The sequence below is a fragment of the Rhododendron vialii genome, chromosome 8a, assembly GCF_030253575.1.
Source record: "Rhododendron vialii isolate Sample 1 chromosome 8a, ASM3025357v1".
Taxonomy (NCBI): domain Eukaryota; kingdom Viridiplantae; phylum Streptophyta; class Magnoliopsida; order Ericales; family Ericaceae; genus Rhododendron; species Rhododendron vialii.
The window spans coordinates 3,005,050-3,021,061 of record NC_080564.1 but is presented as its reverse complement, the minus strand read 5'-3'; the positions used below and the strand labels follow the sequence as shown (position 1 = coordinate 3,021,061).

The window sequence follows — 16,012 nt, the reverse complement described above, 5'->3', positions numbered from 1 at the left end:
AACCTTATTTAGGGATGTTTTCACCTACAAATAATTTGTGCACCACAACTTTTAGTTTTGTCCTCATTTAAATTTTTTCTTCCGTTTGTTAATTTTGCGTCGAACTTTAATGTATTATTTTTTCATCTCAACAAAAACGAATCAAAAAAGTAAAAAATTATCACTTTTATACGAATATTTTTCGGAATATTCAAGAAAATGTCCAAAAAATTAATTTTTTAAAAAAGATTTTTACATATTTTCTTTCTAATGCTAGATGTTCGGGCCAGCTTGCATGTACCTCGACTAATTCCGGAACCCTCAATAACTTAGTTTTATATCTCCAATGTACAATTGACACCAAGTGAAATTCTGCATATGGATGTCTCGATTCCGAGCTTGAACTCGACCATTGAACAGAGGGTGTTTCGGCGGTGCAGTTTTCCAACCTGGATTGTCTATTTTTGAATTCTGAATATTTGGCTCGTGTTTTTTTATTTTATTTTGCCAAAAATGCGTTTATTAAAAATGAATGGTATCTTGAAATAACTATACATACGAAACTTAAAACATATTTTGACCATAATCCAAAAAGCCGAAAAGTTAAAAGTGAAAAGTCAAAAAGTAGACTCAAATACACCATAAGCTTTTTGAATTCTCGGATAGAGTTTTCTTACGTGGGTCTAAATGGACTTATTTTCTCCTTCACAAAATACAAAGGAAAATAAGCCCATTTACCTCCTTGGAAAACTCACCCTTTTTATGTTTTCAAACACAAATAATTTCCAAAACAAATTATTTTGCACATATCATTCGGGGTAGTGATTTTCACGCTCTTTTTTTTACCATCCGCACTTTTTTTTTTTTTTACCTTTATTCATGTGAATTTACTTTCTTACATTTTCATAAGTTCACCTTTTCGCACATGAAAGAATAATTATAAAATTCACACTAACTAAAAATAAATAAGGAGTGCAGTCGTGTAGATGGTAAAAATGAGAGCGTTAAAATCAATTCCCATCGTTTAAATGTTTTCACAAATTATAACAACATTGTCTAAAAACCTACTACTCCTATGTTCTAGAACCCAGAATTCATACTAATTTTTAACCTCCCAAACATGCCTTAGTAACAATAATTGTGTAATTTGTCATATCTTGGGAAGGAAAACATGTTAAATAAGTGACAGATGTATCTTTCCTTGTCCTTGGGAAAGGTTGGTGTAGATTTCAAATGATTTTGGGGTGTAGATTTCAAATGATTTTGGGTGGTCATGAGGTCAATTCACGAAATTAAAAATGAAAAAAACGCAAAAAATGAAAAAAAAAACGCAACTTCAACATTATATACTCGTTTTAAGTGCTGGAGTATCTCCTAACAGATGTTGCAAAAAAAAAAAAAAATTTTATCGATCCCACCATCGCGTACGCGTTGATTCGTGATGAGTAAAAATTGTTATTGAGTTTTATTGGGACACTGTCACACAAGCTCTCGCGTTTTTTATTTTTATTTTATTATACAGTAAGTTCTCCGTCAATATATGTGATTATTTTATACTTCATTCGTCCCTATTATTTAGTCCATTGTCCTATTTCAACCGGACAAAAAAATTAATTATAATTTTTAATTGGTATATACAATATGGATCTTGTTTGATAGATCTTAATGAATCTTTTAAACGATATTTTCAAAATTTCCTAAAAAAAATTATAGATTGTAAGATATAATCAATTGAAAAGTGGCACCTACTCCCAAAAAAAGACTAAAGAATAGAGACGGAGGGAGTAATCAAGTGTTCGGATCAGTTTACGCGTACGTATAACTATGTAAATATGTGTAATCGTAGCGGATTGGTCCTCCTGTCCGACGCTAGTTTGATCCACTTCGATTATCGAACTCCATCAATCACCTTATAGAACTCTCGTGTAAAAGAACCTAGTGAAGAGCTATGTTGAGGTGTATATTTGTCTCTTGAAAGAAATAGATTATAATTCAGTATATTTCAAAGATAAAATATGCTCTAATCAGAAAATATTCGGTATTCGATCAACTTAACACATTTAGTTGATGAAATGAACCAAAAGAACGTTGAGTTCAATCATCAAAATGGATCCAAAGGGGTTGAAAATGGTCGGATTGCACCCGTGCGGTCGGGTGCTCAACTTGAGACAACCCGCATTCATTCCGAAGCTAATCTTATTTAGGTCTTGTTTCGCTTAGTTTTTACATTATTTTTTAAATTTTTATTTTTTATTTTACAAGATAGGTCATTCTTTCATAATGTATCACAAAATAAGTACTATTTTTTAATTAGCGAGACGGGGCTTACTATCTACATGATACATCACGTGAATTTTTTTAGTGCCGAGCGGGCACCAACTATATGATACATCACGTGAATTTTTTTAGTGCCGGGTGGGTACCACGTGGTGCCCGCTCAGCACTTCCGGGCCGTTCATTTCGGTTTTGAATGACTCTGATTTGGAGAGACAAAGAGGAGAGAGAAAATTTTAATCTGAATCATCCAACACACTTTAAAACGGCCGAATGTACTGTTTGGGTGTGGCCACGTGGCACCAAAAAATTCTCATACATATTTCTCCTACATCACATAGTAGCAACCGCTTCCCACACAGACATTCTCGGTGTTCTTCTCCAACAACAATCCTCAGGTAATCTTTCTCTTGCTTTTGGCTTTTGGATTTTGATTTGTTCAATTGCACGCCTCCACATTGTTTCCTGTTTTCCCTCTCAGCAAAAATTGACGGAAAATTCTATTCATAGTTAGGCGAATTGTGCTGTTCCACTTTCTCTGGAGCCAAACAAGGAACAGTGCGTAGGCGAACAAGTTCTCGAGGTTTTTCTTCCGCTATCTCGGTAAAAACGAACGCAGCATACCGACATTAGAAGGAATTTTCTCTTCTTCATTCGCAAAATACTGCATTTAGGCTCCGTTCACTTGGTCAAGAAATTAATGCAGAAAACCTATTTCAAACAGAATAATAGTGAAGTGGAGTTTTTTTTATTTTTTTGAGAAGTAAAGTGGAGAGAAGTAAAGGAAAATGAAAAGTATTCTTTTTCTTTTTGTGTTCATTTGATATAAGAAGTTTGAGAAAAAGTTCAAAAGGATTAGTTTAATTATGTAGAAAATAGTGTAGAAACAAGATTCCTGGAAAATCATATTTGTTTTGCTGGAAAGTTTTGAGAGGAACCTAATCGTGGTGGGAAATTGGGTCGCGGGTACCACAACTTTCAGAGTAATTTAACACTTTAAAAATGCAGGAAAATTAAACATTCTCATACTTACCTTTCCTTTCCCCGCAGCTGAACGGGACCTTGGGTCTTCCAACTGTCTTTGGTGTGCAAAGCTGCACGGGACCTTAGGTCTTCCAATTGTTTTGTTGGTGTGCCAAAAAATGACGGTTACTAAAGTAGCTGGTGCACTCATTTGTGGAATTTCTGGAAAAGGATGTGAAAGGAGAACAATTGGGCAAGCTTTTGAGGCGAAGACGTCGACTCGAGGTCTTCATCTCAGGTTTCCTGGAGCGAATCATAGGGTGGGATTGAGATTCGATAATGTGGTTCGGAATTGCGGACTAGTGAGCGGTGATCATGCTTTAGATTATGATTTTAAACCTATGGTGGAGGAGATGGTAGTTCTTAACACAGAGAGGGCCATAAATGGCTCGACCGAGGGATACATGTAAGGTCATATTATAGTTTTCTATTTTACACTCTGCAATTATACTTTGTCAAGTTGTGTTTGACTAAAGTACAAGTTTTGGGTTCATGTAACGTGTCTTTCGAGTCGAATTCCTCTTGTCGTTCCCATATTTGGAAGTACACCAGGACATGGGAAGGCAGTCATATCTCTCTTAACATATTTTTATTCTTATATTTGGTATGAACTATAAATGGTGACTACTATTATATAGCAACTAATGCTTGCTATTATAGTTATATTCGAATAACTAAATAAGCTTCCTTGATACATGTGCAGTTAAAATGTCGGACATGTGTTCCTTACTCGCCCACCTGACAAAGAATCTCACATGTTTTGAAGTGTCTGACAAGAATGATTAAGCAATAATTAATTAAACTAAATGTCTCAAAAATTTCAGGAATAATTTATGGTGTACTTTTTGTTTTTAGTAATCCAGAAACTGGTTCCACCAAATACAACGTTGAGTTGCGTGACCGCACCATAAGCCAGAACCCCTTCGATAGCTATTTCTTACAAGTTTTCGCTTGCAGAGAGGGTGGCAATTTTGCTCTTAGTGGGAGTCGAATTAGATGCTTGTACTTGTATCCGCCCTCCTTACTGCTTGAGCTACCCCTGTGGTTTATTATGCTGTATATATTGTATGTATTTTTTTGAAGATTCTCTTTACATTTCTTTATTACCCTTTTTAAATTATAGTTCCTTATGTACACAACCCCAGAATTTCCTTTTTGTGCTACTGTTTTTTTTTGGTGTGTTAAGAATTCTGAATTTTTTCCTCAGAGCTCTTACAGGGACTTCTACAAGTCTGTTAGATCCTCCAAATGTCCAGACTGAGCTGATAATGCTTTCTTTACCAGCAATTGCTGGGCAAGCCATTGAGCCCTTGGCACAACTCATGGAGACAGCTTATATTGGCAGACTGGGTAAGTTTTCCTCTTCCCTGCATTATTCTTTGCATCCAGTTTTTCTGGTTTTTGTACCCCATACCACAAGAGTCTTTTATTTTGTTTTAACTGCTACCGCTACTGCCTTGTTTTTGTGAACTTACAAGAGGAGTTGTTGTCATTTTGACTAATTTGATGTGGTGCCTACTGCCTATCATCTGCCCTGACTACAACTGTTAGTAGCTTTTGGTATGCTATTTTGATTCTCCTCATGGAAATTTGTCCTATATTGTTGATTTGTAAAAGATGTGTTTTGCTTACAACTGGTGTCCATACGGTTAGTCCAAAAGCTGCTTCGCGATTTGGGGAATTTCTTCTTTTTATTGTTGCTTAGGGTCCCATGCACATGAGTTTTGGTGAAATGCGTATGATTCATCTTATCTGGTTGTTTGAATTATGGTTTCTCCGCATCTGCATACCAGTTTTCTTTTGCTGGATTGTTAGTTATTCACATATGACAAATCAAATCTTAGAAGGCATTTAATTACTCCTGCCAAGGATCTAGGTGACTTGTCCAGGTGTACTCAAAAGTGTTGAGTTTATTTATGTTATACTTCTAGCAAGCGACACTGCATTTGGCACAATTATAGACACTTTGCATAAATGAGATTATCTTGAGCTTGGTTAAAGAGAAAAGCCTCTCTCTCTCTCTCTCTCTCTCTCTCTCTCTCTCTCTCTCTCTCTCTCTGCTGGTAGCTTTTTTGTTTTATGTTATCTAATTCTTAGGTTTTGGTAAAAGACCAAGTCACTTTTATGAAAAAAATTTCATTCTAGATTCTTCAAGGTGAGTTTACGGATTGAATAATCCTTTGCTAAATACCTAATTGGTTGCAGGGACTTTAGCTTGTCATTCAATGTTTGACATTTTTTTGCTTTCAATTTCTGGTCTGGTATATCAGTACTCCAACCCTGACCGTGCATGTTTCTGTCGCTTTTCCATTTTTTTCCCCCACTTCACTGCTTGATGAGCTCGTAAACTTGTGTTGAAAAGGTCCCTTGGAGTTGGCATCAGCAGGAGTTTCGATTTCTATATTTAACATAGTATCGAAGGTATTCAACATCCCTCTCCTTAGTATTGCGACTTCATTTGTAGCTGAAGACATCTCCAAAAATGCAGGAAAGGAATCCACTACAGGTAAAATTAGAATGGGAGCAACATGGAGTTCTATCTTTCAAGCATCAAAGACTCAACGATAAAGAAATAAAGAGAATTAATGATGTGCATTTGCTCGTTTGAGGTGAAACAGATGAAAGAAAGCCACTATCCTCAGTCTCAACTGCCTTACTTTTAGCTGCTGGAATTGGCATATGCGAAGCTTTAGCATTGTATTTGGGATCTGGGCTGTTTCTCAACATTATGGGTATATCAGCAGTAAGTAACACTTATTTCTTGTTTATATAAGTTTACATAAGTTATCAACATTTTAGGCACATAGTTGTCACTGCATTCCTGGGGCACATCTGATTTTCCCATTACGTTTGTTTCAGAATTTCATGCAACCATGTATACTCCATTTTTCTATTTACGTGGAAGTCTTTTACTAAATTTGATTTCTTTAACAGGCTTCACCTATGCGCATTGCAGCACAGCACTTTCTTCGGCTTAGAGCGCTTGGTGCTCCAGCAGTTGTTCTTTCTCTTGCAATTCAAGGCATCTTCCGTGGGTTTAAGGACACAAAAACCCCTGTCCTATGTCTAGGCAAGTATTATTTTGTATATTCTCAGAGTCTATTGTGGAGAAAACAATTCTAATGATTATAGAATTTAGATAATATTGGAATCACCCAAGAGTACTTAGAGTACTATTTTGGAGTTTTAATGTTATCCAAGACTTCTAAGATACCTCTGTGGCTCAATCAGTCTCCGGGCACATAAGAATTGTTTTGTCCCTTTTTACTATCCCCATTAGCTCCAATGAAAGCTGTTGCAATATTTTTGCAAGAGAAAAAAGCTTGTAAAGTTGTCATTGGATTGTCCCCATCCAGGTAGCTAGATTTGCAGTTAAGACAGTTGGGAAATTTCCTTACAGAACTCAATAGTTTGAGTCACCAAATGTGCAGGACTTGGAAATTTTGCAGCTGTTTTATTCTTCCCCATACTTATGTACTATTTTCGCTTGGGGGTAACTGGGGCAGCCATTTCCACAATTGCATCTCAGTATGTCCTTTCACTCTCTGACTTCCTCTTCTTTCACTGTTTGACTGCCACCTCTATTATAATTGTATTAGTAGCACACTGACATTTCTATGTTTTTTTCTTATTTGTCAGATACATTGTCACCATTTTGATGATTTGGCATCTTAATAAGAGGACTGTACTTTTGCTACCCAATATTAAGGATTTGGATTTTGGTGGCTACATAAGATCTGGTGAGTCCTTGTTACTGGAATAGCTGGATTAGATTGAGATCCAGTGGCACTTATTACTGTCATCATTTGAGTCTTTTGCTCGAGGTCTCTAGAATAGCAGGTATCACCCAACTCAACTCCAAAGAAAGGAAGCTACATGCTTCACAGGTCTACAGCCGCCTCAAAAGAATTAAAAAGATTCCTTTTTACCTCAAGTTGTTTAATTTCTACTCTGAAGTCAATTGTCAAATGGTCAAGTGGGAAACATAAACCCATTTTGGATTTTTGGGGATTACTGTTTTTGCATGGTGGTAATGTTCCTAGTCAGAGGCCCGGAGCCTTCGTAAAGAGTATAGAGCCTTTTATGTCCTGAAAAATTGGCTGTTTTCCTTTCCTTATATTTGCTATTCAGGTGGTTTTCTGCTTGGGAGAACTCTTGCTGCCGTAATGACGATTACTTTGAGCACATCCATGGCTGCTCGCCAAGGACCAATAGCCATGGCTGCCCATCAGATATGTTTGCAAGTGTGGTTATCTGTATCTCTCCTTGCGGATGCCCAAGCTTCGTCTGGTCAGGTATGCAGCTACAAATTTTGCTTCTTCTCTGCTCATTTGCTTTTCTGTGATTTTGAATGAATCTGTTGACCTGCCCTTGTTGTACTGTACAAATACTGCCAATTTTAGTGAACACATTTGCTATGGAAGACCCTTGGGGAGAGTTTTCTGGATTTAACAAGAGGAAGATCGATTTCAAGTTTTGACTCTGGGGACTGGATTATGATCCAGGGTTCCTCATGTTATCATCCCTTTCAAGTTTACATTCATGATTTGTATAACGGAGATTAATGTCATGCATACTTATATCCAACGAGATCTAGACTTTTATGATTTCTGTATTATTATAACCCACAATTTTTCCATTCCTTTGTGTGTTTTTGTGGTCCGTAATGAGAAATCCGTATTTTGCAGGCTCTTATTGCCAGTTATTTTGCAAAAGGTGACTACAAGACCGTTAGAGAGATTACTTTTTTTGCTTTAAAGGTGACTTATTTTCTTCTTACTTTTTTCTGTTCCTCAGTTTCCTTGTTTGTTAGTATTACTTTTTTTCATTCGTTTTATTCATGTAATTGTGTTTATTTATTCAGACAGGATTGTTTACGGGCATTTTCCTAGCAGTCGCATTGGGTGTGTCATTTAGTTCTTTAGCCACGCTGTTCACCAATGACAAAGAAGTACTAGATATTATCAGATCTGTCTTACTGGTATGGATCCCTATCTGCTTTTGCTTTGGGTGTCTTCTTCAGGTCTATCTAGTGAGCTTCCATCTAAATGTTTTGCAGTTTGTTAGTGCCAGTCAGCCTGTCAATGCTCTTGCTTACATTTTTGATGGTCTCCACTATGGTGTTTCAGACTTCTCATATGCTGCCAGCTCCATGGTGAGTGACCGCCCTGTTTGGGCCCATAATTTAGTAGTTGTAGATTGGCATGACCAAAAATTGACTATAATTTGCATGATATTTAGATGATAGTTGGGGCAATGTCATCAGCTTTTCTGCTCTATGCTCCTTCGGTTATCGGGCTTTCGGGAGTTTGGTTTGGTTTGACACTTTTCATGGGCTTGCGTACTGTGGCTGGATATTTGAGGTAACTATACGGAATTGCATTTTCTTTTCCCTTGACAATATGATGGAAACATATGGTCAAGTTTTCACTACTTTTCGCATAATTGGGATGCCTACGTTAATTTTCAATTAGTGCACAGTGTTTGATCTAATTTGAAGGTGCCAAACATATAACAGGAAGGTCAAAAGAATACAACCTTGTATGCGTCAATGTCCAACATGTCCAATTGCTATTTTCCATGAATACTTGGAACCCTGAACGCTTAAAACAAACTTGTCATCTGTTTTTGAGTACTTGAGACTTCTCTAAGTAAGAATTTAGTTTTTTTTTTTTTATCGGCAAAAGATGAAATTTTATTAAGACACGGGGAAGGGAATCCAACAAAGAATTGGAAAATACACCACAAGGGCATAGCCCAAAACACCCAAAGGTCTACAAGGGATCATAACAAAATAAGACAATACAGCATAATCCAGCACCCAAATAAATCAAAAAAGTCCAAACGCCTAAATCCGGCCCAAACCTGGGCCGGCCCACCCTAACCAAACCACAAAACCCTAACAACACCGGCAACCACTACCGCACAAATCACCGGAGCCCAACCTTGCCGTTAAGTCAAGCCGGCCTCTCCCAGATGTAGAGGCCTGCGGCGGGAACCGGCCTATGGCAATGAAGGCCGGAGCAGGCAGGGACTGAGGGCCAGACCACAACCAACAACAACAGCAAACCCAAACAGTCCCCTGCAACACAAATATCATCAGAAAATCCAATCTTCATCAGCAACAATGCCACACCAGAGCAACGAGATACCAGCCCCTCGCCCGATTGAGAGCTTAGACGGCCGCCGACCGGACTTCGGCACACATAATGACCAGAGCAGACAAACATGGGAGCCGCATCCACCTCACTACCGCCGGACTGTACCACCACCGAACAAAGATCGCCATCTTTACCGATCGATTTTGGAAATAAGACACCTACAAAACAAGGTTAGGAATAAAAACTAGCTACACCTCCAGATACCCAAACTGCCGCCCTCCACCACCACCCACCTCGAACAGATCTACATCTCCAACCCCCCACCACCACCACCACCGCAGCACAAGATAGGCCACCCAACGCCGCTAGGCATCCGGAGGAGACCAGGGAGACCTCCGGTCGGAGCCGACAGCAACCGCCCCACCCTCCTACGCGGAGGAGAGCGGTGGCCCAGAAACGCAGAAATGGGGAGGGGAAAGGAGATCGATGCTGGAAGAGGAGGAGGAGGGAGAGAGAGGTAGAGCGGAGAAATAGAGGACAGGGGAGCCCGGGGGAGGAGGGACGGCGGCGCCTCCCCCCAGGCGGCGGCGGCCGAAAGGATACCCTAGTTACCAGAGAGAGAGAGAGGAAAGTTAGAGAGAGAAAGTTAAAAGCTCAAAACCTTAGTTGGTATGCAAAATTAAATTATCTTTTTCCTTTTCACACACATTAACCCCGTGTCCGTCTCCTGCTTTGTTCGGGAATATGTTGAGTTTGTTTAACTATCTTACAACGCCCTCCTTAGTAAAAATCATATCTTATGGGTCTCATATTTTCCTGTCACTGGAACCGTCCTTTTATTTTTTGCAGATTATTATCAAAAGATGGTCCATGGTGGTTTTTACAAGAAGCCATCCAAGAACCTCAGGTCAGTATTGTTCTGAGTCTCTCTCTCTCTCTCTCTCTCTCTCTTACAAGGTTTTTCAGTTTCCCACCCAACTCTATTGCCAGGTTGCCATTTAACAAGTGACTTCACCTGAGGATTTGCGCCGTCTCTCTCTCTCTCCACAGTCCAGTCTTGTATTTATGGCGTGTAAATAATCAATGCTAAGTTGCCATCCCTTTTTTCAAATTTATTTGTCTTTAAAATGTGTGCCGCTGGATCTTATCCGTTGATGTATAGTAGTATTGATCCGCTCCATGTTATAAGAATTTGATTTCATGCATGTTTGCAACACATGGGTGATTGTCCTTGTTGGTCCCTGTTATTGTGGTTCTAATTCTATGACGCAGAATGCCAAGTTCTAATTTCATACGGAGCATTTGCTCCGACTTCTAGTAGGGCTTCTGCTAGCGGACGGTAGGTTTATGGGCCCCAAGATTAGTCCAGTTATACGCGTAAGATAACCGAGATACCTGATTTAAAAGAAGTTGATACTTGATTATAAAAGAAGTTAGTATAGGAGCCATTTGCTTCTAGTAAAAGATCTCAATATATCAATATACTGTATGTATTTTCATGCCAGTGAGTTGAATTACCTCTCTCATAAGTAACTCATAGGAATATGTTTTATCTTCCTCCAAAAAAAAATAAAAGAAAGTAACTCATAGGCTATGTTTGGTAACACTGTCACTTTTCTGTTTTCTATTTGCTAAAATCAATTTCTACGCTTCCTAAAAAAAAAAAAAAAATGTTGGTGTCAACCTGTTTTCAAAAAAAAAAAAAATTTTTAACCAATTTTTACTTTTCTTAAAAATGTCTCTCTTATAATTTCTCCACTAATTTCCAAATGATACAGGAGAGAGAGAGAGAGAGAGAGAGAGAGAGAGAGAGAGAGAGAGAGAGACCTTTCAGCTGGTTTCAGAGAGACCTTTCAGAGAGAGAGAGAGAGCTTTCAGCCGGTTTCAGAGAGAGACCTTTCAGCCGCTTGAAAACAGTGGGATCAAGAGAGATCAATGGATCTGGGGAAGACTGAAATAAGGAGAAGTCGATTGATATAAGGAGAAGCGGAACGCGCCTTCCAGGATTTGGCAGTCGATTTTTTATTTTTACAAGAAGTGAAAGTAGACTTTTGGTACTTTCTCAATTTTCAAAAATTTAGAAAACTCATTTTAATTTTTAAAAATGAAAATAGACAACCAAATAAACTTTTAGTTCTAAATTTTGAAAATTTTAAAAATGAAAACAGAAAATAAGAAATGAAATGATTATCAAACAAGACTGCTGATCAACATTTTCTTTTCTTAACATCATTTGCTATAAAGTATGAAATGTGACCTATCATTAACATAGGCCATTAGGCCCCAAAATATATTTATAAATATCCTCAACTATGGATGCACCAGCTTGCATGACACCCATTTTTGGATCCCATACTAATTACTGAAACTATTGAATTTGTTTCTTGCAAATTCAGGGTTGAAAATCGATCAAACTCTTACCGGTATCCAAATGAGCTGATTTTTTTACAAGGATTCTGTAAAAATATGTTTCAAACAAATTGAACAATCCTGATCATTTTTGTGAGACCTCAACGTGGGTTCCAACTCCTGCACAAGCCCATGTACATCAATACTTGTTAACAAGTTAACGAGATTCCATTAACTAAACAATAATTCTAGTGACACGCCCATTTTTACACTCAAATACACACCTACACTCACATGAGATTCCATCATGATATGCAATTATGTTTGTGTTCCTCAAAAAAGAAAATAAAAGTACACACCTATCAATCATATTTTAATCACATCTCTCACACATGTGTATGAGCTCCGTTCCATAATTAAATGCAGCTCTTGAAAGATAGCGTGGAAAAACCAAATTTGGTAAAGTTGATTGTCTCATGTCCCCATTCAATGGAGGCTTGAGTTCAAACCTCGTGAAGAGCGATTCGGAGTTCTGGTTATAGATAGCTTTTAAACCCCCAATTAATCAACATACTAATATCCCAGCAACCAGGTGATGTATAAAGTGTGAAAAAAAAGAAAGAAAAGTAGTGGAAGACTTCAAGTCTTCAAGCAGTGCCATTCACAACCATCTGTTCATCCCAAAGGTTTGCAATAATTCATACTCTTGCCTGCAAAAACCTGAGTCATTTTTCCACACCCCTAAAAATGTCCGAGTCAAACCCAACTCACCCAACTCGGAGGACCACCACCATCTTTTCTCGCAAAACCTTCCTACTGTCCCTTCTGGTCCCCATAACAGCCGCCGTGATCCTCTACCAGCTCGACTCGTTCGACCCGGCTCCTCTCCCCACCCACGAGTTCTCTGGTCAGCCCGTTTCCGTCCCGCTGCAAAACCCACATTTGCTCCACGGGTCGGAGCGGATCGGGGAAGGCCAGCTGTTGGGACCAGAAGACCTCGCTTACGACCCGAAAACGGGAGTCATATACACGGGTTGTTATGACGGGTGGATCAAGCGAGTCACGGTGAACGAGTCCGCGACGGACTCGGTGGTGGAGAGCTGGGTCAACACCGGTGGCAGACCTCTTGGGCTAGTTCTGGGACACGACGACGACGTTATCATTGCTGACGCCGATAAGGTTAGATAATAACGTGTGCTTTTTGTACTTTTGTCGTGCTCGCAATTCTGAACACAACTGTTTTTGGAGCAGTTTGATATAGATGATGGGCAGTTTGATCCAAAAACGGAGTGTTTGGATCGGCCAAAAAAAGGAGTGCTTGGATCGGCCACTTACACACGTCGGATGCTGTTTATTCTCGTGGAGGCCCACTTGGTTTTTTTTTTAAGAACTATTGGACGGATCGGATCGGCCGTCCGGTGGCCGTAGCGTGTCCGGCGGGGCGTCGGGATTCCGATCGGGATTTCCCGATCGGTAACTGTAGACTTACTCTTATCCATACACATCAATCCACGTACTTCTGTACTTGAGTTTGGCTTGTAGGTTTTTTTTTTTGGGTTCTGGCCCTTCTGTGTAAGACTTGTAGTTGGACAAGTGTTAATCGAAAAGTCATCTATCATAGTAAAGTCTGGGTAATTATCAAGTGGTTTTAGGAATCCATCACCTGGTGCCTCAGGTGGTGCCTCAGATGGTGTCTCAGCACCCTCCTCCATCACAGAGTTGTATCAAGTCTATACACTTAATTTTGAACCCTCATAAATGTGTGGTGAAAGAAAATGTTGGGGCATCAAATGGCAGTGCTCCACGAGCACCCAATAATTTTTCCTTCCAGATGCAAGCAAGATGGAGAAAGGATTGGTAGGTTGGAATAATCCAATTTGGTGATGTCTGGAATTGACTAAAGGGGTTCTCTTTTGAGTAATGTACTGGTTTTCTTTATCCTTTAGCAGAGAGAATTACAAAAAGTTCCTTCTATATTGCCCTATTTACTTTTTGAGAGATTCTTACATAATCAAAAAAAATGTGTACATTCATCATTTATAGGATTGCATAATTTAGTTCGCTGCCATGCTTAAAGAGTAGTACCGCATTGGATAAAAAAATGAAAGAAAAAAAAAGGGTAGCTCTTAATATACAATGGATGAACTTAACACTCAAGTCTTTGAGTGACTATGAGTTTCAAACCATATGTGTATCATGTGTCTGAAGATATCGATATTGCAATTTCTTGCCAACAAATTAGGTCTAACGTGCCGGTTTGGGCGTACCACTAAAGCTGATTCAACCACTATAGAAATGTATGCTTACAATCCTGGGACTGTAGTTATTCAGTAGTGCAACTTGGGTGGTCGATCCACCTCAAGCCCATGAGCATATGATCTGAACATGTGAAACTCTCTTTCGTGCAGGGGCTGTTAAGAGTGACTGGAGACGGCCAGCTTGAAATGTTGACAAACGAAGCTGAGGGCGTGGAATTCAGGCTAACCGACGGTGTTGACATTACGGATGAGGGAATGATTTATTTTACTGATGCATCAAGCAAACACAACTTAAATGAGGTCACATGGGATATGATGGAAGGTAGACCTTACGGTAGATTCTTGAGCTATGATCCCTCAACCGAACAGACCCAAGTGCTGGTGAGAGATCTCTACTTTGCTAATGGAGTTGCTGTCTCACCAGATCAACAGTTTGTAGTCTTTTGTGAAACCCTAATGTAGGTTCTGATTCCCTTGCTATTGTTGTGTTCGTTTTCTGTTTTGATTTTGCAGAAAATACAACTTGTTTGCCAAATTATTGTTGAGAAAAAACTCATTTCAAGAAACACCAAATAGTTGTTTCTAGAATTTTGAGAATATGAAAGCAATGAGTGTTTCGAACTTCTCAATGTTGCGGAGAAATAGAAAACGGAAAAAACAGTTTAACAGCACCAAACATGTTTGAATTTTGAACTTTTCAATCAGAATTTATTTAGTTAAAATTTGCAGGAGGAGGTGCAAAAGGTACTATATACAAGGCGAAAAGAAAGGTTCTGTTGATATTTTCATTGATAATTTGCCTGGCATTCCTGACAACATACGGTATGATGGAGAAGGCCTATACTGGATTGCACTAGCCTCGGTAATCGAACTTTTCCTTTCATTTACATTATGCATCATTGCATTGAACATTGCACACACGAATATGTTCACTGTATACCAGTAGTGAGGAGCGGTGCGAAGATTGTGTTACTGTGGAGTTCAATGGCTAAGCAATGCTTACGAGCAGGGCATATTAGGAAGCTGTGATTTGCAATGAACTAGAAAATGACGAAGATTGTAATTTGAAAGGAGGTAACTGGGAGAATTTTTGTAAGATCATCCACTCGAAAGAGAATGCGAATTATCAATATTGGTCTCGAGTCTTATGACCTGGTTGTGAATTGAGTTTGTATCGACAAGTACCACTAAGTCACCCAATACGTGAGCGATTTTCATCCCTGATAGGCCAAACACCTGCCTTTACTGGGAGATATCAGTATTGAGAAGCCAAACACCTGCTTTTACTTTCCAATCAACCACTCCAGTTTTCTCCATGCATCATCGGTTTGTACTGTGGTATTAAATTTGGAATGGCTGCGGATAAGACCGACCATTACTCATGGTAAATGGCCGTGTTTTTGCAGGGAACTACAGTTGCTTTGGATCTAGCACAGAGATACCCTTTTATCAGAAAGGCTATGGCAATGGTGGAGAAATACATAGAGACGCCCCATATGGAGAAAAACTCCGGGGTTTTTGCTGTTGATTTGGAAGGAAAACCGCTTGCACATTATTATGACCCCGCATTGTCACTAATTACTGGTGGAATAAAGATCGGGGAGCATTTATATTGCGGTTCACTACTTAGACCTCACATTATTCGCCTCAATCTAACTCGGCATCCTGCTGTATCCGGTACCGTAACGAAGTTTTGAATAATACACTTGTTAGTGTATGTAATCTTTTAGTGTCAATTGAATTCTGTTCGACTCTAATCACGGGTTACTGAGGCTGAATAATGAGGTGACCATAAGGAATTGCATTCAAGAGTTTCTTCTCTCTTTTTTGGGTAAATGAGTTTCTTTTCTTAAGCCAATGCTTCTAGTAAAAGATCTCAATATCAATAGTAACTCATAGCAGATCGACCTTTTCTTTTCTTAACATCATTTGCTATAAAGTATGAAATGTGACCTATCATTAACATAGGCCGTTAGGCCCCAAAATATTCATAAATATCCTCAACTATGGGTGCACCAACTTGCATGA

The 16,012-nt window shown here is 39.0% G+C and overlaps 2 protein-coding genes across 11 annotated transcripts; both read left to right on the top strand.

The window, feature by feature from the left end:
- The first annotated feature begins 2,555 nt into the window (after positions 1-2,555).
- Positions 2,556-10,593, top strand: LOC131299072 (protein DETOXIFICATION 45, chloroplastic). 10 transcript variants are annotated; one of them, XR_009190614.1, is made up of 17 exons: positions 2,608-2,651; positions 2,735-2,836; positions 3,304-3,682; positions 4,484-4,626; positions 5,639-5,782; positions 5,895-6,019; positions 6,211-6,346; positions 6,708-6,804; positions 6,916-7,016; positions 7,408-7,571; positions 7,965-8,036; positions 8,141-8,257; positions 8,336-8,431; positions 8,518-8,639; positions 10,227-10,284; positions 10,368-10,431; positions 10,469-10,593. XR_009190614.1 is itself a non-coding variant. In XM_058324624.1 (16 exons), the coding sequence occupies exons 3-16, from the start codon at positions 3,396-3,398 to the stop codon at positions 10,377-10,379; spliced, it is 1,674 nt and encodes a 557-aa protein (XP_058180607.1). In that variant the 5' UTR covers positions 2,591-2,651; positions 2,735-2,856; positions 3,304-3,395; the 3' UTR covers positions 10,380-10,593. The 10 variants fall into 10 exon arrangements, 9 of the variants coding, with proteins under 9 accessions (XP_058180609.1, XP_058180607.1, XP_058180613.1 ...); XM_058324624.1 differs by having other exon boundaries at positions 2,591-2,651; positions 2,735-2,856; positions 10,368-10,593; XM_058324630.1 differs by having other exon boundaries at positions 2,597-2,651; positions 4,495-4,626; positions 10,368-10,593.
- Positions 10,594-12,133: 1,540 nt separating this feature from the next.
- LOC131299080 (protein STRICTOSIDINE SYNTHASE-LIKE 7-like) lies at positions 12,134-15,793 on the top strand. The gene is made up of 4 exons (XM_058324639.1): positions 12,134-12,905; positions 14,135-14,442; positions 14,714-14,846; positions 15,391-15,793. The coding sequence occupies exons 1-4, from the start codon at positions 12,474-12,476 to the stop codon at positions 15,679-15,681; spliced, it is 1,164 nt and encodes a 387-aa protein (XP_058180622.1). The 5' UTR covers positions 12,134-12,473; the 3' UTR covers positions 15,682-15,793.
- Positions 15,794-16,012: the final 219 nt, after the last annotated feature.